Raw genomic sequence first — 27,279 nt, 5'->3', positions numbered from 1 at the left:
GCTCAAGTGATATACCAAGAATACGTAGTACCTTAAGGATAACACCAAACCAGTGCTATGGGCAGTGGAAGCATCAACATGTTTTCAGAGTGTTAACCTAGTGACAGCATCCTAAACATATTCACTGTAAGAGTTACACAGGGACGGGCAACGCGCCTCCTGAAACTTCTTTTATGGACTTAGGGCGCCACCTGGTGGAAAATAATGACATCAGCAGGTACGGCCCAAAAATAAAATAAAAGAACTAAAGTTTGAAAAAGAATCTTGAAAGTTGAGTCAAATCAACAAAATGAGTTTGTCCTACCGCAACAAGATTTGACCATATATTTTTTTCATGTACATGGTTTCACAACATCCATTTGTTTTAGTAATAACAGACACGTTTCAAAGTATGAAAATGTACACTGAAATATTACATTTTTACAGCATTCGGGTGGGATTGGAGGTCTTTCTTTAATCTTCAGAGTGGGGTTGAGTTGCCGGATAGTAGTTTGTGGAACCATGTTGAACCCAACGGCACCTTCTGTGCTGCAGTTATAGGGTCAACCCAGGCCGATCAGTAACGGTACGATGCAGCAAGGAAACACTGGAGTTATTCAGGACATCTTACAGCAAAGATCATTTTAATGGTCCCAAATATTCTCAACAACTAAGTGTACACTCATGTAAAAGGAAAAAAAAATGAAAAGATATGACAAAATTCATCACATCTAGAATTCCACTCAATCTTTAATCAAGACGGGATTACAAATTCTCCAAAAAATCTGCAGTTTCAAAGGGCAAAAAGGGTAAAACTAGCTCACCTACTGAGGTCTTTAAAAACCTGTTCAAGTGTGACTGAAAACGTCCTGAACATTTAAAGGCAGGTCTTCTTTTTGTCATCATTTACAAAAAACAGGAGAACGATTGAGAGACAAATAGAGAACGTAAAGAAAATCATGAAGAAACTGCTGGCTTTTTGTTTCTCTTCAGAGAGAGAACGTCCGCTGAGGAACGACAACACTGATGACATCTTCAAACGACAACAGGGACAGCTCTCTGCCGCATGCTGCCTCCCGTCTGCTCCTATATACTAACTTAAAATAAAAATAAAAAAGGGTTGAAAAGCAACAAAGAGAGGAGGAAAGAGAAGAGGAAAAGAAGTAGGTGGGAAACAAGGAGGAAGGTGAATTCTGAGGGGGGGGGGGGGGGGGGGTGAGAGTGGTGGTTCTGGGTTTGAACTGGCCGACCCGTTTGGGCCGCTGCGATGTCCTTCCCTGAGTGGGGGGGGGGGGGGGGGGGGGGGTGGGCAGTGGGTTATGGTCCGAGCCATGCGAGCTCTCTGGGATTTCAGTCTGTGTGTACATGTGTTGTTTGTGGTCGTTTCCTCCAGTTGCTAAATAACCAAACTCCAAACTCCAAACTCCAAACCGGCCTGGTGCTGTCCCGAGTCTGCGGACGATGCACTGAGTGAGATTCTCCCCCCGACATTCACACGCCCGATGCACCTTTCAGACGTGTTTTCACTCCTGGTTTCCTGATTGGCACTTTGTATGAAGTGGGCTAGTCTGAGGAGGCTTGGTATCCGTTCACAGTCTGCTCCTCGTTTTGGCCACCCGCTGACAGCGAGGGGGTGGCTCGGATTCATTCAATCTGTTTACAAGTTTCATCATTCCCGTGAGAAGTCTGTGAGCCGAGACCGTCCGAGCGGAGCACGCGCTGGGACGGTGAAGCTTCTTTAGGAACTCAGTTTGGACTTCTTCGAAGGTGGCAGAGGGTCTTCTTTACTCTCCCCATCCTCCTCCTCCTCTTCATCCTCGTCGTCGTCGTCATCGGGATAGTCCACCAGTCCCACTAAACCTCCCTGAAGACAAAACGCACATCACAAATCAGACCTTTGAACTCTGCAGAAATGGTCAACAATAGCCCACGTTGGAATTATTGCATATTTTGATGCAATTTATCTTCATATTCCTGACATATGTACAACATAAGCTAAAAGGTTACGAAGTCGACAAACATAATAATTAGTAGTGAAATTGTGTCATAAATAAAACAAAAAATACAAAAATTAGACATCTGTTTTCATCAACTTTGAACTAATTTGAATAAATAAACAAACATCGATCCAAAATACATTTGTTTTTAGACAAATGCTTATTTTTGTGTGCAGACTGCAAAGCAATGCAATGACATGATCACGAGCATACTCCAAAGACAGAAGCAGTTACCGTGTTATGTACCAAGTTAATGTAACGCAATGACATCACGTTGTACGCGGAAGACAAACCCCGTAGCTTTCAAAATGAATGAATGTCATTATGTTTTTTAATTTAGATTCATTTAAAACACGATCATACAAACAACAATCTCTTGCGGGCAATAGTCTGGCACCATTATTATTATTCTTCTTCTCTATTAAGTTCATCAATAAATGAAGACTTTCTAAAAATTACATGTTTTGCTTGTCTCATATATTGTATTATTTGGCAAATAAATCAGCAAATCATGCACAATGTAACCTCGTCTGTTATGTCAAAAAGTAATTATAAAGTGTCAACATGTTACAGTGTCCTTAAACCAGGGGTCACCAACCTTTTTTAAACAGAGCTACTTCAAGGGTACCGAGTAGTACGAAGGGCTACTTATTTGATACAAACTTCCTGAATAACAAAATTGCACAGATCACCTTAATAATAATAATATATGTGAAGAGACTGTTTGATCACATGTCAGTTAATTATTCCTCACACTAATTATTAATAATGATTTCCACAACAATGATGGTATAGCTACACATATATATTTAAACATGCAACTTTTATTTCTGTTAATCTGTTTCAACATTTGAAAGTCAGAGGTATCACATCTCTGATATTTTTGTATCATCACATGATTAAAGCCGGTTACTTTTGCACATAGCGCCTGCTGGTGAATGATCCAGTGGTAATGTAGAAATTTTGCGAAGTCTGGGTCACCTTTGCATTGCGCAATGAAGCCGCATGCCGGCCCGTCATCGCGGGAGCACCGTCTGTTGTCACCGACACCAGCTTTTCCAACGGTACCTTTGTCTCCACGAATTAACTAATAAAAGGTCTCGTCTATAGCCGAGCGGGGGATCCAACCCTCCGAGGTGCGCGAGCGTCTTCGGGCGCCCGCGTTCAAACCTCTAGTCTGGGCCTTTTCGGTCGGATTGCGTTGCCTCGCCTCTACCCCCGCCACCCCTGAGTTGTTGCCCCGCGGCCTGTTCCGAGGACTTACGGACCTGACGACGGGGTGCGCTCGCGGCTCGCGTCTGGCACCAACGGGATGCGCCCGCCATTCAGAACCTGAAAACCTAGTGCGGTGCGGCAGCCTCGTCCTGGCTGTCCGCCGTGCGCCTCCGGGTACCCAACTCTCTTAACTCTCTGCAAGCGTTTTTGATTAAAAAAGAACAGCAACTACAATTTTAGACGGAGCTCCATAATGACTAGTGCTATTTTTAGAACATGTCTTGCGGGCGACTCACGTGGTCCCTGCGGGCGACAGGGTGCCTGCAGCGTGTTGGCTACCTCTGCCTTAAACTAACTCAAAGTCCACGTTCCCATCACAGACCAGAGTTCTCTTCAATCATATAACGACAATAAGATTAGATAAGTGGACAAATCAGTCTCTTATCTTTCAAGTCAGATGAATCCTTTAGGATCATTAGGAGACAATGCTGTGATGTTTTTCGTGTGCATAGTTTGGTCTCTCTCTTCATCAGGCTACACCAATGAGCATGACTCCATGAGATACACACACGCTTCTCTAATGCACTGACTGCAGATCAGCATTCACAACCGGCACCTGTTACAATGTACTTAAAGGTTACTTTAGTGAAGGTATCACGTTACTACCCACTTCTGTAAATCTATTGAATGTTCATGTGCCATTCTTAGTCTCTCTCCCTCCATTTCCCTCCTGTCTAAACGCTCAACAAGTAACATTTGTACAGCCCAGTGGCACACTGGTGGTGGTGACTATTCTTTGTAAGACACAACAGGGATGGTGGGAGTTGTGTGAAAATTAACAGTCTAAGTGTGAAGGCTCATAGTTAAAGCTCAGTGTTCACCAAATCCTTCCTTCCTTCCTTTCAGTTACTGAACAGAATCTCTCAGTAGCACTGAATACAAGCGGACCAATAAAATGCTGACGGGTACCTTTGTGGTTACAGTTGTGGTGGAGGGTGAGCTCCGTGCCCCTGAGCCCGGAGAACCCGGTGATCCTGGAGAGCCTGGGTTCAGTGAGGCAGATGATGGAGGGCTGGACAGGCTGGTCTTAGTGGAGCCGGAGAAGGAGAGCTTGAAGCTCGGGTTCTGCCTGCCGGATAAGCTCGACTTCCCCAGCACGTCTTTGTCGTCCGTGTCTTTCACTGGGAGGGAGAGGCGGACAAACGCTCTTTATCTCCATTTTTACGTTGTTTTTCACCACTTCATGGGTGAACAAATGCATCTTCTATAACCACATGCTTTTACAAGACGCATTTGCTTTTTAATGTTTGTGTTTGAGCCAACAACAAGGGACTGTTACCCAGCACCACAAACAACCTACAGTAAAAAGTATTGTTTCTGAGTGAGCTTAGGTACAACCATGTTGAATCAAGCCAATACCTCCAACTACAGTTTTCTGTACATTATACTCTAAAACACAGACTAATGTCTTAAGTTCCTGGACTTATTCATGCACCAGATAGATGTACCATCCACAATGAATGCACCCAAAACAGCACTACAATAAAATAAGGCAGTATATGACAAATACCGCGTAAAAAGTTTTTATCATATGGCTATGACTACAATGGGCCGGTACATAAAACTCCTTTCCTGGTAGTATTCCCTCCTCAGTACTTGTTAATGATCTCACACTGATATAACCATCATAAAAGTGCAGCCTCGTGAAATTGCATAACAGTTTAGACACCACACGTACCAGATATATAGTTCTCACTCTCAAAACAATCAGCCATTAACCACTAACATTACGACAAATATTCTGTCCTGCAATAACAACAAAATGTGATTCTCTCCAAACCCTAAAGTATCTACTAAACGATGCGTTGCCATACGTACATTTCTTTCGCTCCATGAACTTGCTTATAGGTTCCATGAGGTCTTCCTCGCTCTTCATCTTGTCGGAGGGAGGAACCACGGCCTCGCCATCCTCGAGGTCGTCCTCGTCCGTGTTGAACCACATCTCCTCTTCGTCCTCCAGTGTCCGTGCGTCGCGGCGGAAGCGGTGGTTCCTCAGGATGGAGCGCATGCTGGAGGGGATGAAGCAGCGCATGGAGGTCATTCTGCATTTAACGCGACCGACTCTGAACTCGCACTACGGACGAGCATTTCAAGCAAAAGGGCTATTCGGTAGTCACTGGGAACTACTCCACCAGTCTTCACTCTCACATTGTGTGTGTGGCGGTTTTTAGGCTTAGTTTGTTTTCAGGAAGAAAAAAACAATTAAAATTGTAAATCATATGTGATGTGAAATATTAGATTGTACATTGCACAATCACAGCAAGTCACAACACTCACTGTGTTTACTTGAGAAACCTGCAGCACAACAAGTGCACAAGCAACATTTCAAAAGGTGATATAAAATAATAATAATAGACACTGCCCAAAACGTAATGCCCACTGGAAACAATATAATGGTATTTTTATGGTTTATCAACATCTGTTATCTGATTGGAACGTCTGACATTGTTTGTTCCACTTATTGTGAGACACCGTCACAGACAAGGGGACTCACACTCACTAAATCCTTAGTGGTTGTGCAGCTTTGGTTTACTCACCTATCCAGTTTGGGGTTGTCTTGTCTCTCTCGCTGCTGTTCATACCGCAACTTTAGGCCCTTGAACGTTTGGACGTAGTCGACGTCTTCCAGAGCTTTCCAGTAGTTCTCTACTATATGAGCTGTGAGAGACTTCACGTCCTCCTGGGGGCAATGGGAGGAGAGAGGAGGAGGAGTGTAGAGACACAGTGGGAGGGCAGAATGAGGGGGGGAAAGTGTGAAAAGGTAAAATAAATAGTTTACAGTTCAGGAGACAGAGAGAGACAGAGACAGAGACAGAGCAGAAGAAGGAAGTGTGGATACAAAGAGCCGGGGAGAGAAAGAGGGGAGAACACACCAAACAAGTTAAAATGAATCGATAAAATGTTACATGTAACATTTCAGCACCTCTAAGAATGGATAGTGCTTTGAAAAGCTAATTGAGTCAATAAAGCGCAGGACTAACAGGAAAGGGCCTCTTATAATTAACGTCATTTTGTGCGTAGGTTATTTTTGTAATTAACCTGTTAGTTGCCTCTTAATAGGTATAAAATGACCTAATCACTTGCCCAAAACAGAAAACAATGGGCAGAATATCCATGTTAACTGTAAGAAAACACTCACCACACGGACGTACTCGAACATCTCAATAATGGCCGAGTTCATGAGGTTGTAGCGCGAGCCGTTGTTGAGGAAGGCCTTGATGACGGGCTCGAAGAGAAAGTTTCTCATGATGTAGCGGTTGTAGAATTCATCCTTCAGACCAATGATCCTCCGCATGAAGCGTAGGGCACCTGGACACAGACGGAGGAATGTCGAGCTCAAAACAAACTCATTCATGATCAATGTCAGCATGTTGTCCCGAGTTAACAGGTAAAGTGATTGTGTGTGACTCACATAGTGCCAGGAAGGCGTGCTGAGAGGCCGTGAGCACCAGCACCCTCCTGAGAATGTCCTTGTTGATGATGTAGTTCTTTATGTGGTAGGTGTGGTGCTCAACACAGAACGTCAGCAGCTCCAAAATCAAGGCCAGCAGCTGGGATGTTTGAAAATCATCTGAGAAAAGAAGGAAGGCAGAAGGCAACATGAAATACTTGTGCATTAAAGTCCAGGGTTCATACACATTTTGACCAATGGATTTCCATGACTTTTAACCAAATTTCCATGACCAAACATTTTGTGAAATCTCGGTGTATACATGAAAAAGTGAGAAAATGTAGTATTTAAACTAACAATGAGAATTCCAAAGCATACAGTATACCTTAAATGACACAAACGAATGAGAGACAATAGTTTGATTAAAAGAATAAACATTTATAAATATACTCTGGTTGACAGGCATTCATAACACTGACACATCAATAAGAGCTTTAGTAGGTAGTAGCATCCAGCTAGTGCACATATTGCTTTCTCTTTTGTAGTGCAAAGTTTTCATTGAACCCTGTTACTGTATGGCTTAATATTAACTTCCACTGTTACTGCAAAGCTGTTGGAATTGTGGCCTATCTTCTATTTGCAATTAATATGCATTAGCAAGCTGCTGAAATGAAGGTACAGGCACCTTAACCCTCTCATTACTTCAGGGTTCTTGAGAGCAACTGCACGTGGGACTGTTGGGACTGTTGGTACACTGGCTGTGGTCATTACAGTGAACAGTGTGTACAGTGTGATGAGAGGGCACGTGAGCCCTTGTTGCTGTACTTTATCTCCTTGGAGCAGAGGCTGCATTTAGCATACCCTGCCTTATCAATGTATTTAAAACACTGTGACAGCGGGAAGCTGTACTCACGTCTGTTTAGACCTCCACCTTTATCCAGGCCCAGCTCCACTCACATCTCAGCCCTGCGTCAAGCTGCGCTACAGACAGCCTCCTCTTCCTGGAGCTCTTTGACCTCATCATCTCATCAGTATCTGGGCCTCATGTTTCGTGGTCATGAAAGTTATTCTGACCACGAAATCATCCTCATCCTACTTTGAGTTAAAACAAACAACCTGCAACCAGATGCGCCGGTGTTCCGGTTTAACGTTAATGAGTGACCGCGTGAACTGAACCGGAACACGGGGGGGGCTGCATGTTTCATCACGTTACGTTTTTTCCTTCTAAATCGTGACAATGACGAACGTTAACAGTCGACAAAGTTCCGCATGCAGTGGACGTTAACTTAACCCAGCAAGTATGAACGGTAACGGACATAACGTAACTTAAACTTTAACGGAGGGAAAGACGCTGTAGACATCTTAACGCTGATTGGCCAAGACTCGTCACATCAAAGATGTTCTATTGCGAAGATCACAACATCACATTTTCTCCTCGTCTCACTCCAATGTGAGAAACGATGGCTGGCAACTCGGTACAAATGAATGACAAATACTGTCACACACACACACACGCACACACGCACACACGCACACACGCACACACACACACACACACACACACACACACACACACGCACACGCACACTCACACACAATACCTTTGCTCGGTTTGTCGTCTGTGGTGTTGGCCAGCAGTGGAGCTGAGAGGACGTGCATACAGTGCTTGTAGAAGAAGCTCAGGAACTCCGTCTTTTCGGTTTTCTGGAGGAGAAAAAAGAAAAAAGAGCACATTTTCTACTCAGTAACAAGAATTTGTTACTTAGAAACACAACTCGGATATGGATGATAATGTAAATATTTACAGAACGCTATACATAGAGACAACGGTGACGGTGCAGAGCTCTGGACAAACCTGCCAACAACTTTTTCCACTACTGGAGAGTGACTTGATGAGCAGGACAGTCCAGCTATTCGGTAAGAATGTTTCATTTTTTGTTTTAACAGCCAATATCTACATTTGGATCAAATGTTTGTCTTTTGCATGTATAGAAGTGAATGTGGCACTTCCATGTTAACAACTCCACCTTCCTTTGCTCCCTGTAATAACCCGGTCCTTTCCATTGCCGCCGAACTCTTGGCTACAGAATGGTGAACTCAGTTTCTGTGTAATGGACTGTCAGACGGACGCCTGGAGAAAGTACAACACAGTTGGCTATAGAGTATATAAGGCAGGGGTCACTAATATGTAGTAGCTGGACCCTGGACCTACAACTAATTGGGAATTATTCAATTAGGACGGACGCTTTTATTTTAACCGGCGCAGCTTGTCTAGCCTTTACGCCACTCGTTCAGCGGTCCAGGAAACACAGCGACCAATTACATGCTCGTAAATCATCTCACATGATGATACTCAGCCAATTAAATATGTGTATTCCGATAAGCATCGCGGCTTGAGTGACATGCATACAGACTGGGACTGGACAAGAGGCCAAACAGTACTCGAGTCAGAGAAGTTATTTCACATGGCGTTCTCCAAAAAGAGAAAGGTAGACAGCGAGACCAGACTCTTATATGGTGATTCTTCCCATGTCACTTAAAACCAGTGTGTCTCATATGTTCAGAGAACGTGGCGATTATTAAAAGCGGTAATGTAAAGCGCCACTATGAGACGAAGCACAACTCTTTAAGTCACCGACCGTATAAACGTGTTTAGGAGTAGCACGCAAACTTACATTTGCAGTCGCCAGCATGTTCTCAGGGTCCACCAGAGTCCGTAGCAGACCCATCAGCTGCACTGCTCCCCCCAGCTCTGGGTCTGTATCACAGATCATGTGTTCTATGATCAGGTTGATCAGGAGGATGTCCTGGAAGGCCAATAATTACGTATTAGTAATCGTAAAGAAATCCTTCTCCGATATCTCTGACTGACTTTGTTCATATACTCACATCATCATTCTGCTGAGACTCCTGCATGACGAACTCTCGTACCATGGAGGGGTTGTACTCCACCAGATAAGAGAAGATATCTGTGGCTGCCCCACGCACCTGAACGTCATCCATTCCCTGTTTCATCAACATGAAATAGATTCATCAGTGGACTGTGTATTATCTTAACAACAAAACAGAAACAAAAGTGATCATCAAAAACAGACACAACAGCATTTAAATTCACCAACATTTATTGTTTTATTTCTTCTTAGTTTACTTCAGAAGGGTGTAAGTGGACAAGGAGGGAGGAAGCGGGAATTACTCTAACAAACGGTTTAGGTATACATGTGTTACATGTAACAAGAACACATATCTCAACATATGAGCTACTGTTTCAATCTGTTGTATGTATTTGTTCAGATATTTTTTCCCTGACCTCCAATGTCCAAGGATAATTGTTTCACATATTTGTATCGCTGGATAATGGGTTGTTCTGTGAACTAGGCACGAACACAAGAAACAACCAAATGCAGCTCAGAGGCTGCTGGGTAGATGCAGGCGGTGTACTCCCCACCACATACACACACACTGCAGCTTCTATCTTTTATTCTTATTTTTTTGCATCTGTAAGGCTAAGGATTTTGGCAAAATCAATATTCTCATCGCATTTACATCGACACATAACTGATCGTTTTTCAAACATTTCAAACAGGATCTCAGTGTGGCCCAGAGTCAGCGTAAGAGTGGATTCTCCTGACAGATAACTCGACCTGGTATGATTAGATGCACCGGTCAATGAGAGTCTAACAAAGCTTGTGAGAGTTTAGCTGTAATACAACTCAAGATGTCCTTGCGGTGTGTACACAATCTCTGGTAGCAAAATAGCATCGTATAGAGCAGATGCACAGTTGCACATCATGCCGACACTCGTAACATCTTCACTGATGATACCGACTGATTTGTGTTAAGCTTGCTGCACTCACCAGTATGACCTCTAGTGCCGGTAGAATGCCCATGTTTGACAATGTCTTGAAGAAGGCGTCTCTGTTTTGAGGTTGTAACGTTTGTGAGAATGCGCAAAATTCCTTTAGGAAGTTCACCTGTAAGGAAGAAACAAACCACCGCTCAGTGAAACAAGGGAAAAAGATAAAAAATAGAACAATAATTTATGAATAATTACTGATGACGGTCTGCCATACCAGTTCGTGTCTTTTGTCATCATCTGTAGCTTCATCTGTTAGCTGTGCAAAGAGGTCTGTCAGGAACTTCTCGTCATCCTGACGTCAAAAAAGGGAGATAAGAAGGGGTGAGTATCACAGAGAGGGTCAACAAATCACAATATGGAAAAATCACCCTTTACCCTCACACTCATCCTGGGCCAATTGTGCACTCTGTTAAATCTGTCGTTACAAAGTTGTTGTTGATGTACAATGGTATGTGTCAGATACAAATTACCAGGAAATAACATCAACCATATTTAACGTGACTGACTTTGAAGTTATAGTGCAGTATAAGTTGTCTTTATAATCATCATAGTAGAGACATGTATATTCTGTTCACTGTTATTTATAACTATTACAGTTTACATTAAAGGAAATCTGCTGCATATAAAAAGTCTTCAGAACTATCACATAACATTTGTGTGGATTTCCTGATGGGTTTTGTACATTAGATGTCTCACACAGACTACTCAGTTCTTCAATATCTGCAATCCAGAATATCAAGTGCTTGTTGAAATAAATTAAACACCTGGTCTGTTCATGTTACAAGACAGGAAGAAGAAAAGCTCCGTATCAGTAGTGTTTGACCTCAGAACTTCACAAAGCACCGTGTACCAGAGTCAACAGCGTGGCAGTTTGTTTTCCTCTAGTGCAGCATAACTGATTTACACAACACTTCCCCATCTCTATGGAGACAGCCATACACAAACACTGCTGAGTTGACACAGTACAAAAACACAAAGGTCACATGACCATAAAAGACTAGCAGACAAACTCACACTGGTGGGTGAAGCTAAATCAGCCTAAATTAAAACCTTTGAACGATTCTACAATTACTGTAATTTCCAGTCCTCGGGCATAAACGCTATTTAAAAAAAATATTCTTTCATTTTTGCCTTTTGATGTTTTGCAGGATTGTCATTCTGTAAAGCTTGTACAGTAAATGCTTTTGTATCATTTGCTTTTACAGTGAATACATTTTAAAGGGAACATGTTGTGCACACGCATCTCACCTGTAGCATGCCCACAATCTCCACCTTGTTGAAGAAGATGAAGGAGTGCAGGGTGGACAGCATGTTTTCCTCAAAAACAGAGGGCGTGGGCAGCACCATGTCCTGAATATACTGCACCCGATACGTCTGGTGTATTTTCTGACGCAGTTCAGGATCAGAGATGGGGATCACCTCCTTAAAGCGGGCCGTCTTAGTTAGAAACTCCCGATGCCGCCGTGGCTGCGCAAGTGCCGGATCAAACTCCAGACAACCAATGACGTCCATGATGCACTCCTCAGAGAACATAACCTCAAAGAGTGCCGTACGATTCAGCAGGAAGATGCCTTTAATGATTTCGTACAGGTGATGCAGTCCCTCTCTGTTCTCCAAATCCTCACACACACGGAACATTTCCAGGAGCTTGCGAATGTAGCCCTCGTTCTCAACAGCTAGTGCCAGTTTTTCGCGCCGCAGTGGTGATGGGAGTGAGGAGGCCACCAGCTCAGCCAGGTCCTCCAAGCGGTTCAGTTCACATGGCGGTAACTCCAGACCCGGCGAGGACATGTCGTCAAAGCGTTCCTCCTCAGACTCGTCGACCACATCCTGGGTTATGTCCACTGATGGGTCCTTTCCCTGAACCTTAACCATGAGACAAACATACGATTAAATAGGATGTGACTAGTTACAGAAACCAAAACACACTTGAATTCAAACGCATACACAGACGGAGCAGACAAACACACACCCACACACAAAGAAAGTGCAGCTACCTGGCATATTTTCTCCCAGATTTCATCACAGCCAGCCTTCTCCTGGAAGCTGAGTGCCAGATCATAATTCTCTGCCTCTGACCATACTATCAAAGTATCCTTTCCAAAAAGAAAAACAAAGCCAATTTAGAATCGGTACACAGAGAAAGAAATCCATATTCTAGATGAGCATACTGCGCCATGCTATGTACTGACCTGTTGTTTCTGGTAGGCTGTGTTTGGATTGATTTTGGACTCCAGCAGTAGAGAACCTGTCAGGTGAAAAACAAAGGTGTTGTCAAAAAGACATGAGGAGGGTAGGTTCGGATCTTATTAAGTTATATATCATAAAGGAGGTTTACATGCATGGTTCCAGCTGATCAAAATAAGTGTGTGTAAGGTATTGTTTACATATAGTAAGTATTGAGCTACTATACAATTGTCCAATACACAGCAAGTGATCTGTAACTTGCCATACGCCATTCATCTTGCCTTAGATCGTTGCTTCGCCTTACCATCACTCTCTGCTCGCACCAGTAGAGACGTGCCTTTCAAACGCTCCACATAACCCGAGGAGACGTGGCCGGTTCCACGGTCGTCCCACTGTCTGTCCTCATTGAGGGTATAGACTTTGACTCGTCGACGAGTGTCCGTCATCCTGGCAGGTAGTTGTGACCGGTTTCCCCTTTCCGGACCTTCTTGACTCTTACAGGGCGTCTGCTTCACCTCGTAACTCCACAACTTCAATTCACTTCTCTACACCTGATCACTTGTAACTACTAACACTACTAACGTTAACTCAGCTAACTTAACGTTAAGTGTCAGATGTCAACCAAGCAATCAGTTATTTGAAGGAGCTTAAAAGCCGAACACCCAGGCTAGTATACAGGAAGATTCCCCGATCGATTCTGCATCAACCACAATATCGGTTTATTTTCACGAGCAGCCTCTAAACTTATCTCGCCAGTGTTGAAGACAACGTCTCGCGGACCATTGTAGCAAGCTAACGACAGTTTACAGTGCGGAGGGCATTGACGTTAGCTAACGTGTTAGTCGACTAAACGAGGGCAGACAGACATTGGAAAGTCCTAGCACACAGTTGAAATAAGAGTATTTACATCAAGCCCCACCGTTACGATATGTGGCCCCCAAAACAAACTACCTGCTTATTAGTACAGTTTTATACGCTTGCGGGCAACGTTAGCCAGTTACGTTAGCTAGAAAACCTAACGAGTTAACTAGCTAGCAGTACGCTATATACCTACGCTCCATATATTCAATGTTAAACAACTATTGAAAGCAAAATGTCCAGTGCTGTGCACCGATAGCATTATTTCACACTTGCGGACCGAAGATACCGTGTTTACCCCACACCAATGTTTCTAATTATGTCTGAGTAATACGCCAGCTAGCTAGTGTTAGCTGCTATTTCTTCCCCAAGTGTTCCGCCATGTTCTGGCTCGGGGCCGCGGAGAGACCACTATCTCCTCAGTGGTATTCATGCATCCCAAAAAGTATGCAAACCAACAAACGGTAGTCGTATAATTATTTGAGGGTAACGCTTTACATTATAATGCTATATGCCATTCATTTCCGACGTCTTGCTCAGATAATTGCTAACTGCCCCCCCCGTGAGTATTCAGCCATCTTGGGTCCCTTCAGAGTCAGTACGGGGTTTCCAGCACAGCAACAACAGGGCAGTCCGCCACATTTAAAGAGACAGTAACTCAATTCCATTTCTAAAAATGACTCGAAAGGCTCCAAGAATATCTAACATGATTTGCTCTTTACCTTTCATATAATTTACCATGCAGCCACTCATCATATTCAATCAGTAGTGGAGCCATTTGACATATAAATTGATCCACATGTAGATCCTAATTTCTATACTGAGACTCTGAATAAACAATGTATTCCTCACTGTGCGAACGGTTGTATTGAAATTCCAGAGGGCAGACAATTCAGAAAACAATAGTTTATTTTGTTGAAATCAAAGAATACAGAAAGTGGAGAGTTGAAATCAGATACTACGCAAAACAAAATGTAAAAAACAACTTTTTACATTATGATGGTAGGATATAGTGGCAACAGAATAGATAAAATATGGAAAATAAATCTTCTGGGATCGGTTACATTGATAGGTTAGTCAGTCTGCAGGCATTTAGGTCATTCAAAAATTAAGCATCTGCATTCAAAATCCACAGCATGTTCAAATCCAACTGCCCAGTAAATGTAAAAAAAAGCCACATAACTTTTAGGAAAACTGAAAGCACACTACTGAACATTTAACAAAAAAACATTTTTACCTAGCCCGTGGAGCATTTCGCCAAGCACGAATCCCTCTCAGTCAATGCGTTATGTCTTGCAGCTATGCATGCTGCAGAGCACGACTCTATTTCTACATAAAGCCTCACATTTCTTTTCCCCAGTTTTCAAACCCCTTCATTTTCCCATGTACAGTATATGTAAACCCTCCCCATGTCAAACTGACAACGGTGTCCGTATACAAAGATCTTCCAGATGCTGTGGCAATACGGTGCAGTATAAACTCCTTCCAAGTGTAGCCGGACAACTCCACACCGATGCCTTTACTTTGCTGCCTGCTGAGCCTGACGCCGCAGAAGGACATATATCTTCTCCTTGATCCAGTCTTTGTTGTACGGTTGGTATGTTTGAGTGTCAGCTCTGTACCTGTACACAAATAATGATATTTTTACTTGAAGTAATCAATATACACTCAATGGCTTTCATTCAAATTGATAAGCTAAATCATACTTACACAAGACAGCTCAGATCTGCCAAGTCGTCAATAAAGTCAAACAACTGACTGATGTCATAAGTGATGGAGGGACTGTTTGGATTCATCCTCTTAAGATGCTCTTCATACATTTTGCAAACACCTAGAAGAAAGGTGCAAGGCATGCTGAATGGAAGCAAAGCTATTTCCAAAAGTGTGCATCAAAAGAAAAAAAAAAGGCTAAAATGCTACACGTAATAATAAACTTCATTTAACAATGTCAAATTGTTCATTCAAGAGACTGAAAAGGAGAAAAAATATTTTAAAACTATTAATGAAATATAGGTTCAACTCCAGTGTATTGTTAATTAAAGCATGTACAGTACACTTACCATTCAATAACCAAGAAATGACAAAATAAATGTAAAAACATATGAACTTTTACTATTTTAATACAGATTTTAATACCGATTAAATGCATTCACGCTGCATCCAACAGATCCCAAACTATAATGATGAAAGGGAGCCAAATTAAATTATTTAATTGGCCTCAATGAGGAATATTATTGAAATGTAATGTTCCTAATGGTGCTAACAGAATATGGGTTTAGACTACAATGAATGAACCAAAGGTAAAGACAGCACCGTGTTTTGTTAGTGAACACTTACCTTCCATACATTCATTCACTGACTCATAGTCAGCATAAGTGCGGCCCTCGGGTCTTTTGGTGGGTTGGACAAGCAAAATTGTGTGCGACTGTAAAGATGATTAATAACATTAAATACACACAATAATGTCAGCTCATTATATTTCTCCACACCACCTAAATTATCGAGGCGCAGCTATATATTTAGCTCTGATTCAACACGAGGAACCTTCTCAAACAGGAGAGGGACGTTGTTTGTCTGACTGCAACTTTGACGCAATAACTGACGGTCATCTTTGACTAAATACCCCGCATACATTACTTCATCCACATTCAGGTTAACAAACGGAAATTACTAAATTAAATTAAGCATTAAAATACGTGTTAACAGCAACAGAAGAAATTCGACAAGAGTTAACGTTACTCATGTAGCGTTAGCTTAGCTAGCTATGATGGATTAACAGTTAATAGAGATACTACAGCGTATTTTCACCTCTTAAAGCGTAAAACAGAATACTCTTACCATGTTCAGGCTGACTGCAGACCCTGTCTGTATAAAGGACATGCAAAACTGAAAAAACACAGTGTTTAATGCTTCTCAATTCTCCGTGTAATCTAGCTAAACTAGCTGTTTGGGGGAAAATATGCAGAGGAAATGAATTAAGATATTTCCGGTTGAGAACTGAGGTGCGTTCAAGATAATGTTTTAGTTTCAAAATAAAAGTCTGACTTTAAAAATACAGAATCAATGTGACTTTTCATAATGATTATTAATGTATTTGGTGGGAAAAGCATTTATATCTTTTACTCAGGTAAAAGTTTCAATTCCATAAAGGGAAATACTCAATTACAAGTGAAAGTCTTTCATTAAAATCTTATTTAGGCCTTCTTAATTATTGGCAAAAGTATTCTATATATTATATTGGATATTTTATTAGTGTATTATTATTATTGATGCATCAAGGTGTAGTATTTCAGTATTGTAGCTGGCCGATGCTGTTGTTTAGTATTGTTAAGCAGAAGTATGAAAGAAAGGAAAAAACGACTGTATTTAACCACAGTGCTTGAGTAAATGTAGCATGTTATATGATCACACCATTGTATTTTGCTTTGTAAAAACTGACTGATAGTTTATTAAAAAGATGGTCAAATTAAAGTGCTTTTTTAGAGACATTTCAAGAGGTGGAGACAAGAGAAAACCAATTTTTTTTTATGGTTTATGATTTAATTTATAATCACAATGACATTATTTTATTGTAGTCCTCATCTAAACGGCAAAATATACTAAGCATCACAAACAAAATACAAAGCTTAAAACGATAACAAAATCAGAACCATGTCCTGGGTCCATGTTAGTTATAATGTGAGACAATCTAGATAATTTAATGTAACATCTGATGTTTAAATGAAAGGTAGGATGTGGTAAGTTTTAGAATACATGTTTGTGAATGTCATACATGTAAATATCCCGTGATTAGCTTCATAGAGGCGGGACTCTGGTTATCCCATGATTTGGAGGTATTATTGGTGAGCATGGTCATGCCCTTGCCCTCAAAGCACTGCTTTGTGCCCCTCTCCTTGGGGTCCCTCTGCGAGATGCAGGTGGGGGCTCCGTCATCACCACATCCCCACACTCTCTCTGGCATGCTTCCAGGGTCACAAAGTTATTAGCATTGCCCTGGCAGCTTCCATACCAGAACGCAGTACATTTGCCTGTGCCAGAGTCAAAGTAGAAGCGGACCTTCCAAGTATCGCAGGGGCCCTCATCACGAGGCATGGAGCACACATTACCAGAGGGTTGAGGGGCAGAAGGTGGTGTGTGTTGCTTAGGGAAAAGGGCAGAGAGAGAGAGATAAATTGTACTGTATAGCCAGTAAATTTACATATATACTGTATGTGTGTGTTGGTGTGTGTAGCAGGGACTATATAGGGTCAGTTCTCGTTTAAAAATGAGGTACAGTGATATGATTAAAATCACAATTTTCAAAACTTGCAACAGATGCCAACATATTCAGATCCATATCACTAGACCCTCCCTGCCTAGTGAACGCCTATATGTTTCAAACTCAAAACTCTCTATTTGAAGCTCAGGCGTTCTGTCATGAATGTATAATAACCCTGATGGCTTTCTCAGACTTGCCAAAGCCTCTCCAGAGCCAAAGAATACCCTACACAACTATTTGTACAGGATGAGTAGGACTTTCCATAAAGAGTAAACTTTTAATTTGTAAAATCAGTGAGGTGTCCCTTTAATAGATCTACATTATCACGGATGTGATTCCTACCACAGCTGTCAGGTACTCGGGACATCCAGCCCTTCCAAATCCTTGCGCTGGAGTCACCCCATCCAAACAACAGCCGTACCTGGGAAGAGAGGTTTTTTTATGTTGGACACATTTTCTATTGAGCCACCATGCCATTCATCATTTTCATTTATGTGATATATTGTTTTAAAGAGTCGGATGCAGGAAGCAGTGATACCTAGTGCGAACACAGTCGTCTTGGGAGCAGCCCACGTTCCTTGGCCCCGTGGCAGAGGTGTGCCCATCGGGACAGCAGCCATATAACGACTGTGCACAGTAAGGACCAATCACAGGAGGGTAGGCAATGTTTGTCTGTGGCCTGGAAGCTAAAGTAAGCAAACACATATGCAGACATGGTCAAAAAAGCTTACTGTACATGCCATAGACCTGTGAAAAAACTTAGCTTTTTTTAAAGGTGTAGGATTATATTTACCAGTAGTTAATTTAAGACGGGTATTTTTTTAGAATGTAATATATAATAATAAATATGACTTTCAGTGGTAAGGTAGTAAAGAGACACTTTGGACTTTGTGTGTGTAAAAAAGGATCAAGAAAGCAATGAGAAACCAGTGCAATCATGGTCTTAACAGCAACAAGTACAACATAAGGGCACATTTTCTGCCCGAGGATGCATTTACTTGAATATAATCTGAGCAACACCTGCTCTCAAATAACTGTGCATTCATTTTAAATATTCTCTGTGCATCTTTTTTATATTTTATAAAATAATTGCATGTATTTCAAACATGCACAAAAAAGAGAATAGCCTTCAAACAAAACGTCCTCCACATGCTCTACATACCTGAAGGGTCTTCTGGAACATGGGGTACAAATCCTCTCATGGTGCTCTCATGTGCCCTTGGGTCCTGTAAACTTGGGACCACTAAATGTAAAGTACATTGGTTAAACACAAACAAGCACAGATAATCAAACCAAAGGAGTTGATTGGCTCAGATTTGGCTCACTTTGTGCCCTGGGACAGGGCTGTGAGTTGCATGTTTCCACAGAGAGAGGTTTGGTAGCTGTTCCACACTGGGCCTCTGGGTAGGGGTTCAAATCCGTATCAAAACAGCCCACTCTCCTCTCCCTCACACCACCACTGCAGCTTCTGGTGCACTGCAGAGACAAGACATAAGAGGGTAAATAATGTGGAGAGAAAGGAAAGACAAAAGCTTTCTTCCCAGTCCACCTACCACCTACTCCAACACTTTTCTTTTGTTTTGTTCAATTCCACCTACCAGTCCGTAGTCAGTCACATGCCAGGTGATGTGTGTGTAACAGGCAGGTCTGCGGCAGGCCTGGACAGAAGGGGGTCTTGCCAGTCCACTACAGGCATGGTCAGCCACACGTTCACCTCTCGACCCCACACAGTTCACCTCCCTCGTCTGCTGGCCTTCCCCACAAGTCACCGAGCACTGACCAGCAAAAGTGAACATTGAGTTATACACTTATGTTGTATTTTCCCTTGTGGTTTAAAGGATACATTTTTGATGAGTCTATTTCTGTTAGGTCTTTAACTTCTTCCTATTCTGTAGCCAGAAACAGTATGTCATTGCCTGGCTGTATGATAGACAAACGTGTAAGATACATACCACACTGAAGCTGGAGATACTGTACTCAGCAGCACATGGATTCATGTTGCAGGCCTGCTGGCTGTGTGGCCTCTGCAGGTGCTGGGTGATGCAGTGAGACTCTTCCACCACACGGGGGTTCACTGGGTCCTGAACCCAACACTCCAAGCTGCGATACTGCATGCCTCCATCGCAGGAGGCAGAGCACTGGCCATAGACACCGGTTTTGTAGATGTATGTGAGTGTCTCCCGTGGATGAGGAGCAACAGCAACGACAGCAGCAGAGTGTACGGAATTAGCGTCTTCATCTAAGCCCATAAAATCTCCATGGACCAGTATCTGGAGAGAGAGAGAGAAATTATTGTCGATTACACTACTGCAACTATGAATATAAATAATAGCTACTAATTTGGAAAAATAGACAATGATATTCTACAGATATGAATAAGAGTTCTGAAAGTTTCTCATAATATTATGGATCCCAGTTGTGTTCCCACCCTGCAGATGCCGTCCACACAGATGTCAGTGCGGCCCACATAGCATGGCGTCCCATCCACCACTGCAGGTCTGTGTCTGTAGAAGAAGTTCTCTCCTCTTGGGACACAGCTCAATTCACATGGATTGGATGCTACAGAAACACATAGTATATCAAGAGATCAAAATATCTGCACTATCCTGTGGTTTGACTGCGGTGAACCAGGGTTTGTTCTGTATACTGTAGCGCAATACAGAGAGTTAGAGAAAGAAGACAATCAAAGTAACGTTACTTACTGTAATGCGCCTCACTATTTATGTATATTGTGTAAAGGTAATTCTTATAATTAACAACTTGGTGAACCCATCTCTGGTTATCTTAGGAGGTTACATATAACACCAATCATTTTTTTAAAGTATCATTTCATAGACTCAGGTGGATGTTTGATACCTCCATAAAAAGGCACCCATGTGCGGCTTTTGCTCTGAAAGTCCGTTCTGTCAAACTGGGAGCACTGCTCCTCCCTGAAGTCCCGGGATCCAACTGGACATTCCTGCCATTAAAACAAAATGATGGACTGTTGGCATATTTTAGGAAACATTAGTGTCGGTTATGGATGGGTGGAATTTATTAAGAGGCCAAAAAATAGGATGATTACTTGTGTATTACAGGTCCGGAAGGACTTAGAGGAGCCGATGCAGTTATGTCCTCCATCTGTCCTGTAAGAGAGAGGAAAGAATGTTATTCACTTGCATCTCAATTTCTTGTTGAATGCATTTGGCTTTATTTATGCAGATCATACTTTATAAATGATGATGTTATTATGATGTTTAATAAAGAATAAAAAATATGAAAATATAAAGGCAATGCAAAATAAAGAAAAGCGATAGCACAAATAAAACATATAAGTATTGTGCTACTTTTTTTACAAATCAAAATCGGGCCTCTCGTTGCAAAATATTCAATAGATGAGACATCCCATCACCCTATGTCTCTATGCCCCACCTCGAAGTGATACATTTCCTGGTTCTCATTGCCACTCCCGTGCCACAGGTGCGGCTGCAGGGCCCGTAGGCTCCAAACTCTCCCCAGTTGTCATGGGTTGGCCGTGTCAGCTGAAAAAGAAAACAACTCAGCCTCTGGAACACATAGTGCTCTCTCACACGCCATATCATAGCCCACCACGAACCACTAACACACACTAACAGCACACTGGAGACACCGAAATAGAAACTGGGACATTTAGCCACAAACCTTCCCCTCGACGTTACATAAACCCTCTTTATGGCACACAAACAGCAGCAATGCTGACACATGTGTCAGAGAGTATACATTTCTGGGGAGGGGGTTGTTGAGATTTTGGACATACTGCTAAGAGTTCTTTGCAATTTCCATCTGTACCAAAGTACTTATTAATGACATTAGCATTCAAATGGTATAACATTAATATTGTTAAAGCTGGTACTCACAGTGAAAGCAGGTACAGCCAGCAGCTGCAGGAGACCCAGGACTTGCAAGATGTTCATTTTCTAAAGAAGCTACTGCACAACTACTGACGAGGATGGCAAAAAAAAAAAAACTAAATTGTAATTGCAAGTACTTCTCACCATAAAGGACATTCCATATGTATATCAGATGCACATATCAATTTCTTGATATGCTTGGTGATTTGTTTCGCATGCATTCAATGTCCTATTTTGTCTTACCTTCTTGAAGTGAATTCCCAGCCGTCCAGAGGCATGTGCTCCTCAGTAGTGAAGGTAGGCACTGACGCCCAGCTTTTTATCTCCTCACCCTCTCGACTCACTCACACCACAGCCCACAAAGTGTCAGGTTTCAGTGATATCTTTAATTTGGAACAGAGGTTTTCCAGTCAAGACCCTCAGGCCGTGAGACAACTCGTGTTGTAGTTTTATATCAAATATTTTCACCATGTGTTTTAGTTAAAGAAATAATGGTTTGTAAATTAATCACTTAGACAACTAATAAGTTACTTCGATGAGGAAGAAGTTCATATTTATGATCAAATATTTGTTAACATCTCCACTGTTAACAGTAAAACATCTTAGGGGGAAGATGTTGGTTCCTATCTTGATGCTCACATGTGATGAAACATTTTATTGAATGCAAAGAAAATTGTATGTTCTTACAAATCCTATGAGACCCAATACAAGATCACAGCCTACTCCCAGCTAGTTGATCTAAATATGACCCTATGTGCTCTCCATTGTGTCTGAAATGTCAAAATAGCCGTGGTTCATATAACATATTATGTGGTCATGCCCTAAAACTGTAACTTTTTTGCTATCAGTCCAAAGAGAGATTAAGAGAGTGTTTAGGATAGATATACCTCTAAATCCACATCATTCTGTTCTGGGATTAGACTCTAATAATGAACGTAGCCACAGACACATTCTTAGAAAGGCTTTGTGTGCTGGATGCTCAATGTTACAAAAATGGTGAGATGAAGAGCCACCTGAAATTTTAGCGGGGTATGAAAAACACCACGTGTGTCCAGAGGTACTCATTGTTTGTCCCAATACAAAAGAAGAAGATAATCTTATGGTACACATTTAATGTGCACCATAAACCCACCAAAGTGAGATTGAGGGTAAAAGAGATCTTGAAGTTACCAGTGTTGATTGATTTTTTTTTTTTTCAAAGTTGTTGGCCACTGATTGTCCCTTTCACACATGCCATAACCACTAAATACAGACCAGTAAGTCACAGAGGAGCTAGTTGGAGGTAAAAATTGCTCTAAGGCTCTATTTAGATGTGCTTTAGTGAGCCTGGATGGAAATAGAATATGGAAGATATACCAAAAGACCATGAAAAGCAACGTTCCTGTGCCGCAATTGCTGTAGGAGCCATCCAGGCGGACGGGAGTAAGAACATATATACTTTAGTCAAGACCCGTGGTGATGTGTGTGCGTGTGTGTGTGTGTGTGTGTGTGTGTGTGTGTGTGTGTGTGTGTGCGTTCTTTAGTGGGTGGGCAGGAAAAAAAGAAAGACTGCAGAAGTCATAGTAAATAGTTTGTTGACATGCACAGGCCTGTCATAACTTGTGTTAAAGACAGAAGCTTGATTATATAGTGTGAAAGCGATGCACCAAATTGTACCCTTGTTAAGCTTATAATGTTCAAGTTTCATTAAAACTACGACAGAAAGGTTTTAATTCAACTTTATGAGTATTATTGAGGCTGTATGCATTTGAACATATTCACTACACCAATAGTAACGATACATAGCCATGCATTTTACAAACTACTTTTCAGTGAATGTGGTTGTCAAATATAGACCTAAAAAGTATCCCTTGCACAACAGAAATGTTATATGTCATTTAAGAATCTCATTAAAGCCCAGCATCTCACCCCACCTCCATGCCCATCCAAACCAGCTTTTGACTCACATCCAAATTCAAAACCACACACTCTAGATTTTTGGCTCCCTCCTCGAGGAGAAACAAAGTCTGTCAGTCACTTTCTTTGCCTCAGAGCTGCCGGTTCAGTTTCTGTGCTTGCGTCTCTTTGGCTTCGAAGGCACTCTTGGTGCTGAAGAGGTCTTCCACTGAATCCATGATCTCCTGCATCTCTCTGCACAACTCAGAGTAACCCTCCTTTAGCTCCTCTTGCTGCTGCTTCAGGTCCACCGCCGCATGCATCAGCTCAGTAGCGTGGTGGCTGCAGTGGCCCCGCAGCTGCTCCACGTCCAACAACAGCACCTCCATGCTCTTCAGCAGCTGCTCGAGCCGGTCGGCGGTTACCTCGAACTCGGATGAGTCCGGAGTACAGACCTGGGGGTTGTCTGGAGCCTCAGCCTGGGCCTCAGACTTGGTGTCTTCCTTTGACGCCATCCTCCTGTTGTAGCAGCTCTCAGACACTTGATACTCCAGTCAGACTTCAGAGAAACAGATATCTGGAAGAAAAGGGAATAATTTAGCTGGTAGGCAATGACTGTAAAAGGTCAAAAGGTAGAAAGTATTCAAATATTGAGAGAAAAGGCAGAGAAATGTCAAAAATGCAAAGCTGCTCCAACACCTCTTCTTTCTCTTAGCTGACGTTAAGCTCCTTGCAGGGGGTGAAAAACGCACTTCTGACTAATCTCTGGTTGTGCACCTGCTCGTACAGTGTGTGTGTGTGTGTGTGTGTGTGTGTGTGTTTGTCTGTCCAGGTGCCCTTTCACTGACATATGCTGTCCTGTAATCCATTTAGGGAAGTTATCCCGAGCAACACACACTACCCAGTCCAGACCATTGCTGGCTGGAGTTGAGCAGCAGGCAGGACATCAGATTACGTGATTCTTCCTCCTCCTATAGCCTATTCACTGCCATGGCTGTCTGAGTAACGAGATTAACCCTCATCTTCGTAAACTCATCTGCGGGTGGCCGTGACACGCACACGCACACGCACACACACTCATACGCACATTATAATCTCTTTTCTATTCTCTCTTACCCCTCTGTCTTTCTGTCTCCCTTCCCCTCGGGCATTGCTCTAATAATGAACTTGTGTGTTTGGGCCAAACTCTTAAAAATGTGTTGATTAATTACAATAACATCAGTTGGATTAAGTCATGGTTATTTTAAGGACACAAAGCGGATGCCCAGCAGCAGTAAAACAGATTGCTCTAGAATGGCTATTCCATAGTGCTGCTATGTACACAACTCCACGCCTAAAAGATTTCAGTCATGCTCGACACACACACGTTCTTTCTGCTATTTTCTCTCAATAGCTGACACATGTTGTTTGAAGGTAAATCAAAAGGTCCACTAAATCAAATAAAGTGCAGACTAAGGTTCCGTACAAATATTTACTCTGGAGTTTCAGAAAGAAGATTGTGAGATGACGCCCTCTGATGGATTACTGGGTAAAGGACGCTCCATTTAGAAAAAAGAAGAAAAAGAAAGAGTTACAGAATAATCACTGGATAATGAAGTAGTCGTTTAGCCAATGTGGATGTTTAGGAAATATGTGGAATGTGTTATCTAACTTTAAGTAATTTACAGTGAAATTGGTTCAAATTAGTTAAAGTTTGAAAGTTCACCAGCAATTAAACACAAGTTATAAATTACATGAGAGAAATTAGTATTTTTACATTTCAAGTGTCTGTAAATAAAGTGTTTACCGGTTACTGTTATTCACTTAGAAATAGTATGCCAAGGGTGCTTCAAACAATGTTATCGAGGCTCATCTGCCTGAAATTTGAGTAAACTGTACAGATGCTCAAGAAATACCACCATAAATAACTGTTTTTTACTTTTTGCAGAAGATATAATTCAAAGTATTAATGAGCATGTTCTCTAACATGTCAAACAACATATTGCAAAAATACTTCATCGGGCACCTCGTAGAATTAAACGGTGAAATGAGAAAGCGATGCCGAAAACCCATGTGTTTAAAAACAAGTCAAAGAGCCGGCAAAGGCACCAGCCCTTTAAATGGCCGTAGAGATAAGAAGTCAAAATGGTGACATCACCACCTTCAACTTCTTATCAAAACAAACCAACTGGCTCGAATACAGCTCTAATACAGTGATGTAAACATTGGCTGTCCCGGATGAGTTATTATTCTGAATAAACATTAATCATGAAAACACCCAGAGGAACATTTCAATGAAGTAGCTGCAACTGTAAACAAAGTTATTATTATTATAACTATATTATTGTAAAAGACAACCTGAGCACAATGCATTAAAAGAAAGGACAATACCAAGAATAGTTATTTTGTTGCCCCTTGGATCAATGCAAAGACAACATGGTAAGCAAAGGAAATTATATTTGTTTTACATGTACCACAGGGTAAAACAATAGCTTCAATACCAACAAATGTGGTAAGGGATGTCTGACCTTTTGGACATCCATATCAAAGCTTTAGCTCGGCAACAGGGTTAAACATGAGAATTGCAGAAGGAAACAGAAGCATAAAGAGTCATCATCAGTATACTGATAGCAGTAGACACACAATCATCACAACAGAGCAAGTTAAATGAAAAGCTGCAAATGCTTGGATTTAGTAAAGTTGTAGACCTACTATTGAACAGAAATAAAAAAATTTGCAGGTATAATAAGCATAAAATGAGAAAATAAACTCTTACTTGGTCCTGTGGTTATTTACTGTCAGCATCCAAGATCTTGAAGATCAGATAGCGTGTGTGAAGAACGGATCCTGTCGAGAACGCAGCGGCTCTGCCCTCCTTACAGCAACTATATTCAATTACTGACGACGATCATGATGTTGCTATTTTAGGCAGACTGCTGCTTATCAGCAGTTCACTCCGAACATTCAGTCGCGTGAGAGGAAGCGCCTCTATAATACCTGCGTCCCAAAGGCTTCTTCAGATTTTCTATGATGAACTATTAATCCAATAATGCTTTTTATTTCATATTTCTGACATGAATTTGCATAATTATTTTAATTAAATTAACAGAGAGAGAGAGAAAGAGAGAGAGAGAGAGAGAGAACTTTCAGCCTCAAACCAGCATTTCTTTTTCTTTTGATAATAGGAAATTGGATCCTCTTCCAACTCATAGTTGAGCTTATATCATGTAGTAGGTAAATGTTTAAAATATAAAATGTCCACTGAGAGGAACATGCTCCAGAAAAAAGGAATATAATCTGTATTGTTTAATTTCACATTGAATATGATGGTTTGGAATTTAAATTGATCCCCAATGTAATAACATTTCAACTCTTTATTCTCTTTGCTCAGTATGTTTTCAAATTCAGTTCTCTGAGACACATCTGCAGACAGGACGTCTGACAGCCCTCATCTCTGATCCTCCATGATGAGAAGTGCTTTAAAGAGATAACTTCAGTATTCATCAAGTATGTCGGAGAACTGAAATGGAATAGGATACAATACGTGCACGCTCACTTCAGCATTTCGAGTCAGCCAGCCCAGTCACTTCGCGCACTCGTAATGCCTGCAGAGAGCTTTGCCACACCATAACCAGCTGAACTATTAATGTGATGCATACATGAGTGTATTTTTCTTAAAATGGTCATGGGAAATTGTGGCAAATGTTAAATTCGTGGAATTGAATCGAGTATAGGTTGTTATACTACTGCGTTAC

General features: G+C 41.7%; 3 protein-coding genes and 1 long non-coding RNA gene across 8 annotated transcripts; 1 reads left to right on the top strand and 3 right to left on the bottom strand.

The window, feature by feature from the left end:
• Positions 1-606: 606 nt before the first annotated feature.
• On the bottom strand, positions 607-14,143 carry smek1 (SMEK homolog 1, suppressor of mek1 (Dictyostelium)). 2 transcript variants are annotated; one of them, XM_076084284.1, is made up of 15 exons: positions 12,990-14,143; positions 12,691-12,746; positions 12,496-12,594; positions 11,747-12,364; positions 10,713-10,790; positions 10,497-10,613; positions 9,532-9,648; positions 9,318-9,449; positions 8,244-8,346; positions 6,664-6,822; positions 6,391-6,560; positions 5,789-5,931; positions 5,070-5,260; positions 4,161-4,372; positions 607-1,843 (listed from the first exon to the last, which is right to left on the bottom strand). In XM_076084284.1, exons 1-15 carry the CDS (start codon positions 13,129-13,131, stop codon positions 1,718-1,720), a joined length of 2,463 nt encoding a protein of 820 aa, XP_075940399.1. In that variant the 5' UTR covers positions 13,132-14,143; the 3' UTR covers positions 607-1,717. The 2 variants fall into 2 exon arrangements, with proteins under 2 accessions (XP_075940399.1, XP_075940400.1); XM_076084285.1 differs by having other exon boundaries at positions 5,789-5,928; positions 12,990-14,142.
• Positions 13,009-19,660, top strand: LOC142942098 (uncharacterized). Its single transcript, XR_012951553.1, has 2 exons — positions 13,009-19,300; positions 19,403-19,660. It is a non-coding gene; the product is annotated as an uncharacterized LOC142942098 (long non-coding RNA).
• On the bottom strand, positions 14,435-16,539 carry erh (ERH mRNA splicing and mitosis factor). The gene is made up of 4 exons (XM_076084291.1): positions 16,382-16,539; positions 15,881-15,968; positions 15,254-15,374; positions 14,435-15,165 (listed from the first exon to the last, which is right to left on the bottom strand). Exons 1-4 carry the CDS (start codon positions 16,421-16,423, stop codon positions 15,063-15,065), a joined length of 354 nt encoding a protein of 117 aa, XP_075940406.1. The 5' UTR covers positions 16,424-16,539; the 3' UTR covers positions 14,435-15,062.
• paplnb (papilin b, proteoglycan-like sulfated glycoprotein) lies at positions 17,062-26,460 on the bottom strand. Of its 4 annotated transcripts, none has more exons than XM_076084290.1 (15): positions 26,301-26,460; positions 25,021-25,083; positions 21,914-24,122; positions 21,677-21,759; positions 21,213-21,322; positions 20,866-20,926; positions 20,658-20,760; positions 20,230-20,360; positions 19,754-20,071; positions 19,400-19,576; positions 19,127-19,277; positions 18,964-19,044; positions 18,340-18,487; positions 18,144-18,222; positions 17,062-17,683 (listed from the first exon to the last, which is right to left on the bottom strand). In XM_076084290.1, exons 4-15 carry the CDS (start codon positions 21,731-21,733, stop codon positions 17,396-17,398), a joined length of 1,704 nt encoding a protein of 567 aa, XP_075940405.1. In that variant the 5' UTR covers positions 21,734-21,759; positions 21,914-24,122; positions 25,021-25,083; positions 26,301-26,460; the 3' UTR covers positions 17,062-17,395. The 4 variants fall into 4 exon arrangements, with proteins under 4 accessions (XP_075940405.1, XP_075940401.1, XP_075940403.1 ...); XM_076084286.1 differs by having other exon boundaries at positions 25,011-25,083; positions 26,301-26,459; XM_076084288.1 differs by having other exon boundaries at positions 21,677-21,756; positions 25,011-25,083; positions 26,301-26,459.
• Positions 26,461-27,279: the final 819 nt, after the last annotated feature.

Source organism: Anarhichas minor, unplaced genomic scaffold, assembly GCF_050575085.1.
Source record: "Anarhichas minor isolate MPS153535 unplaced genomic scaffold, ASM5057508v1 ptg000136l, whole genome shotgun sequence".
Classification (NCBI taxonomy): Eukaryota; Metazoa; Chordata; class Actinopteri; order Perciformes; family Anarhichadidae; genus Anarhichas; species Anarhichas minor.
This window is presented reverse-complemented; position numbering and strand designations above follow the sequence as displayed.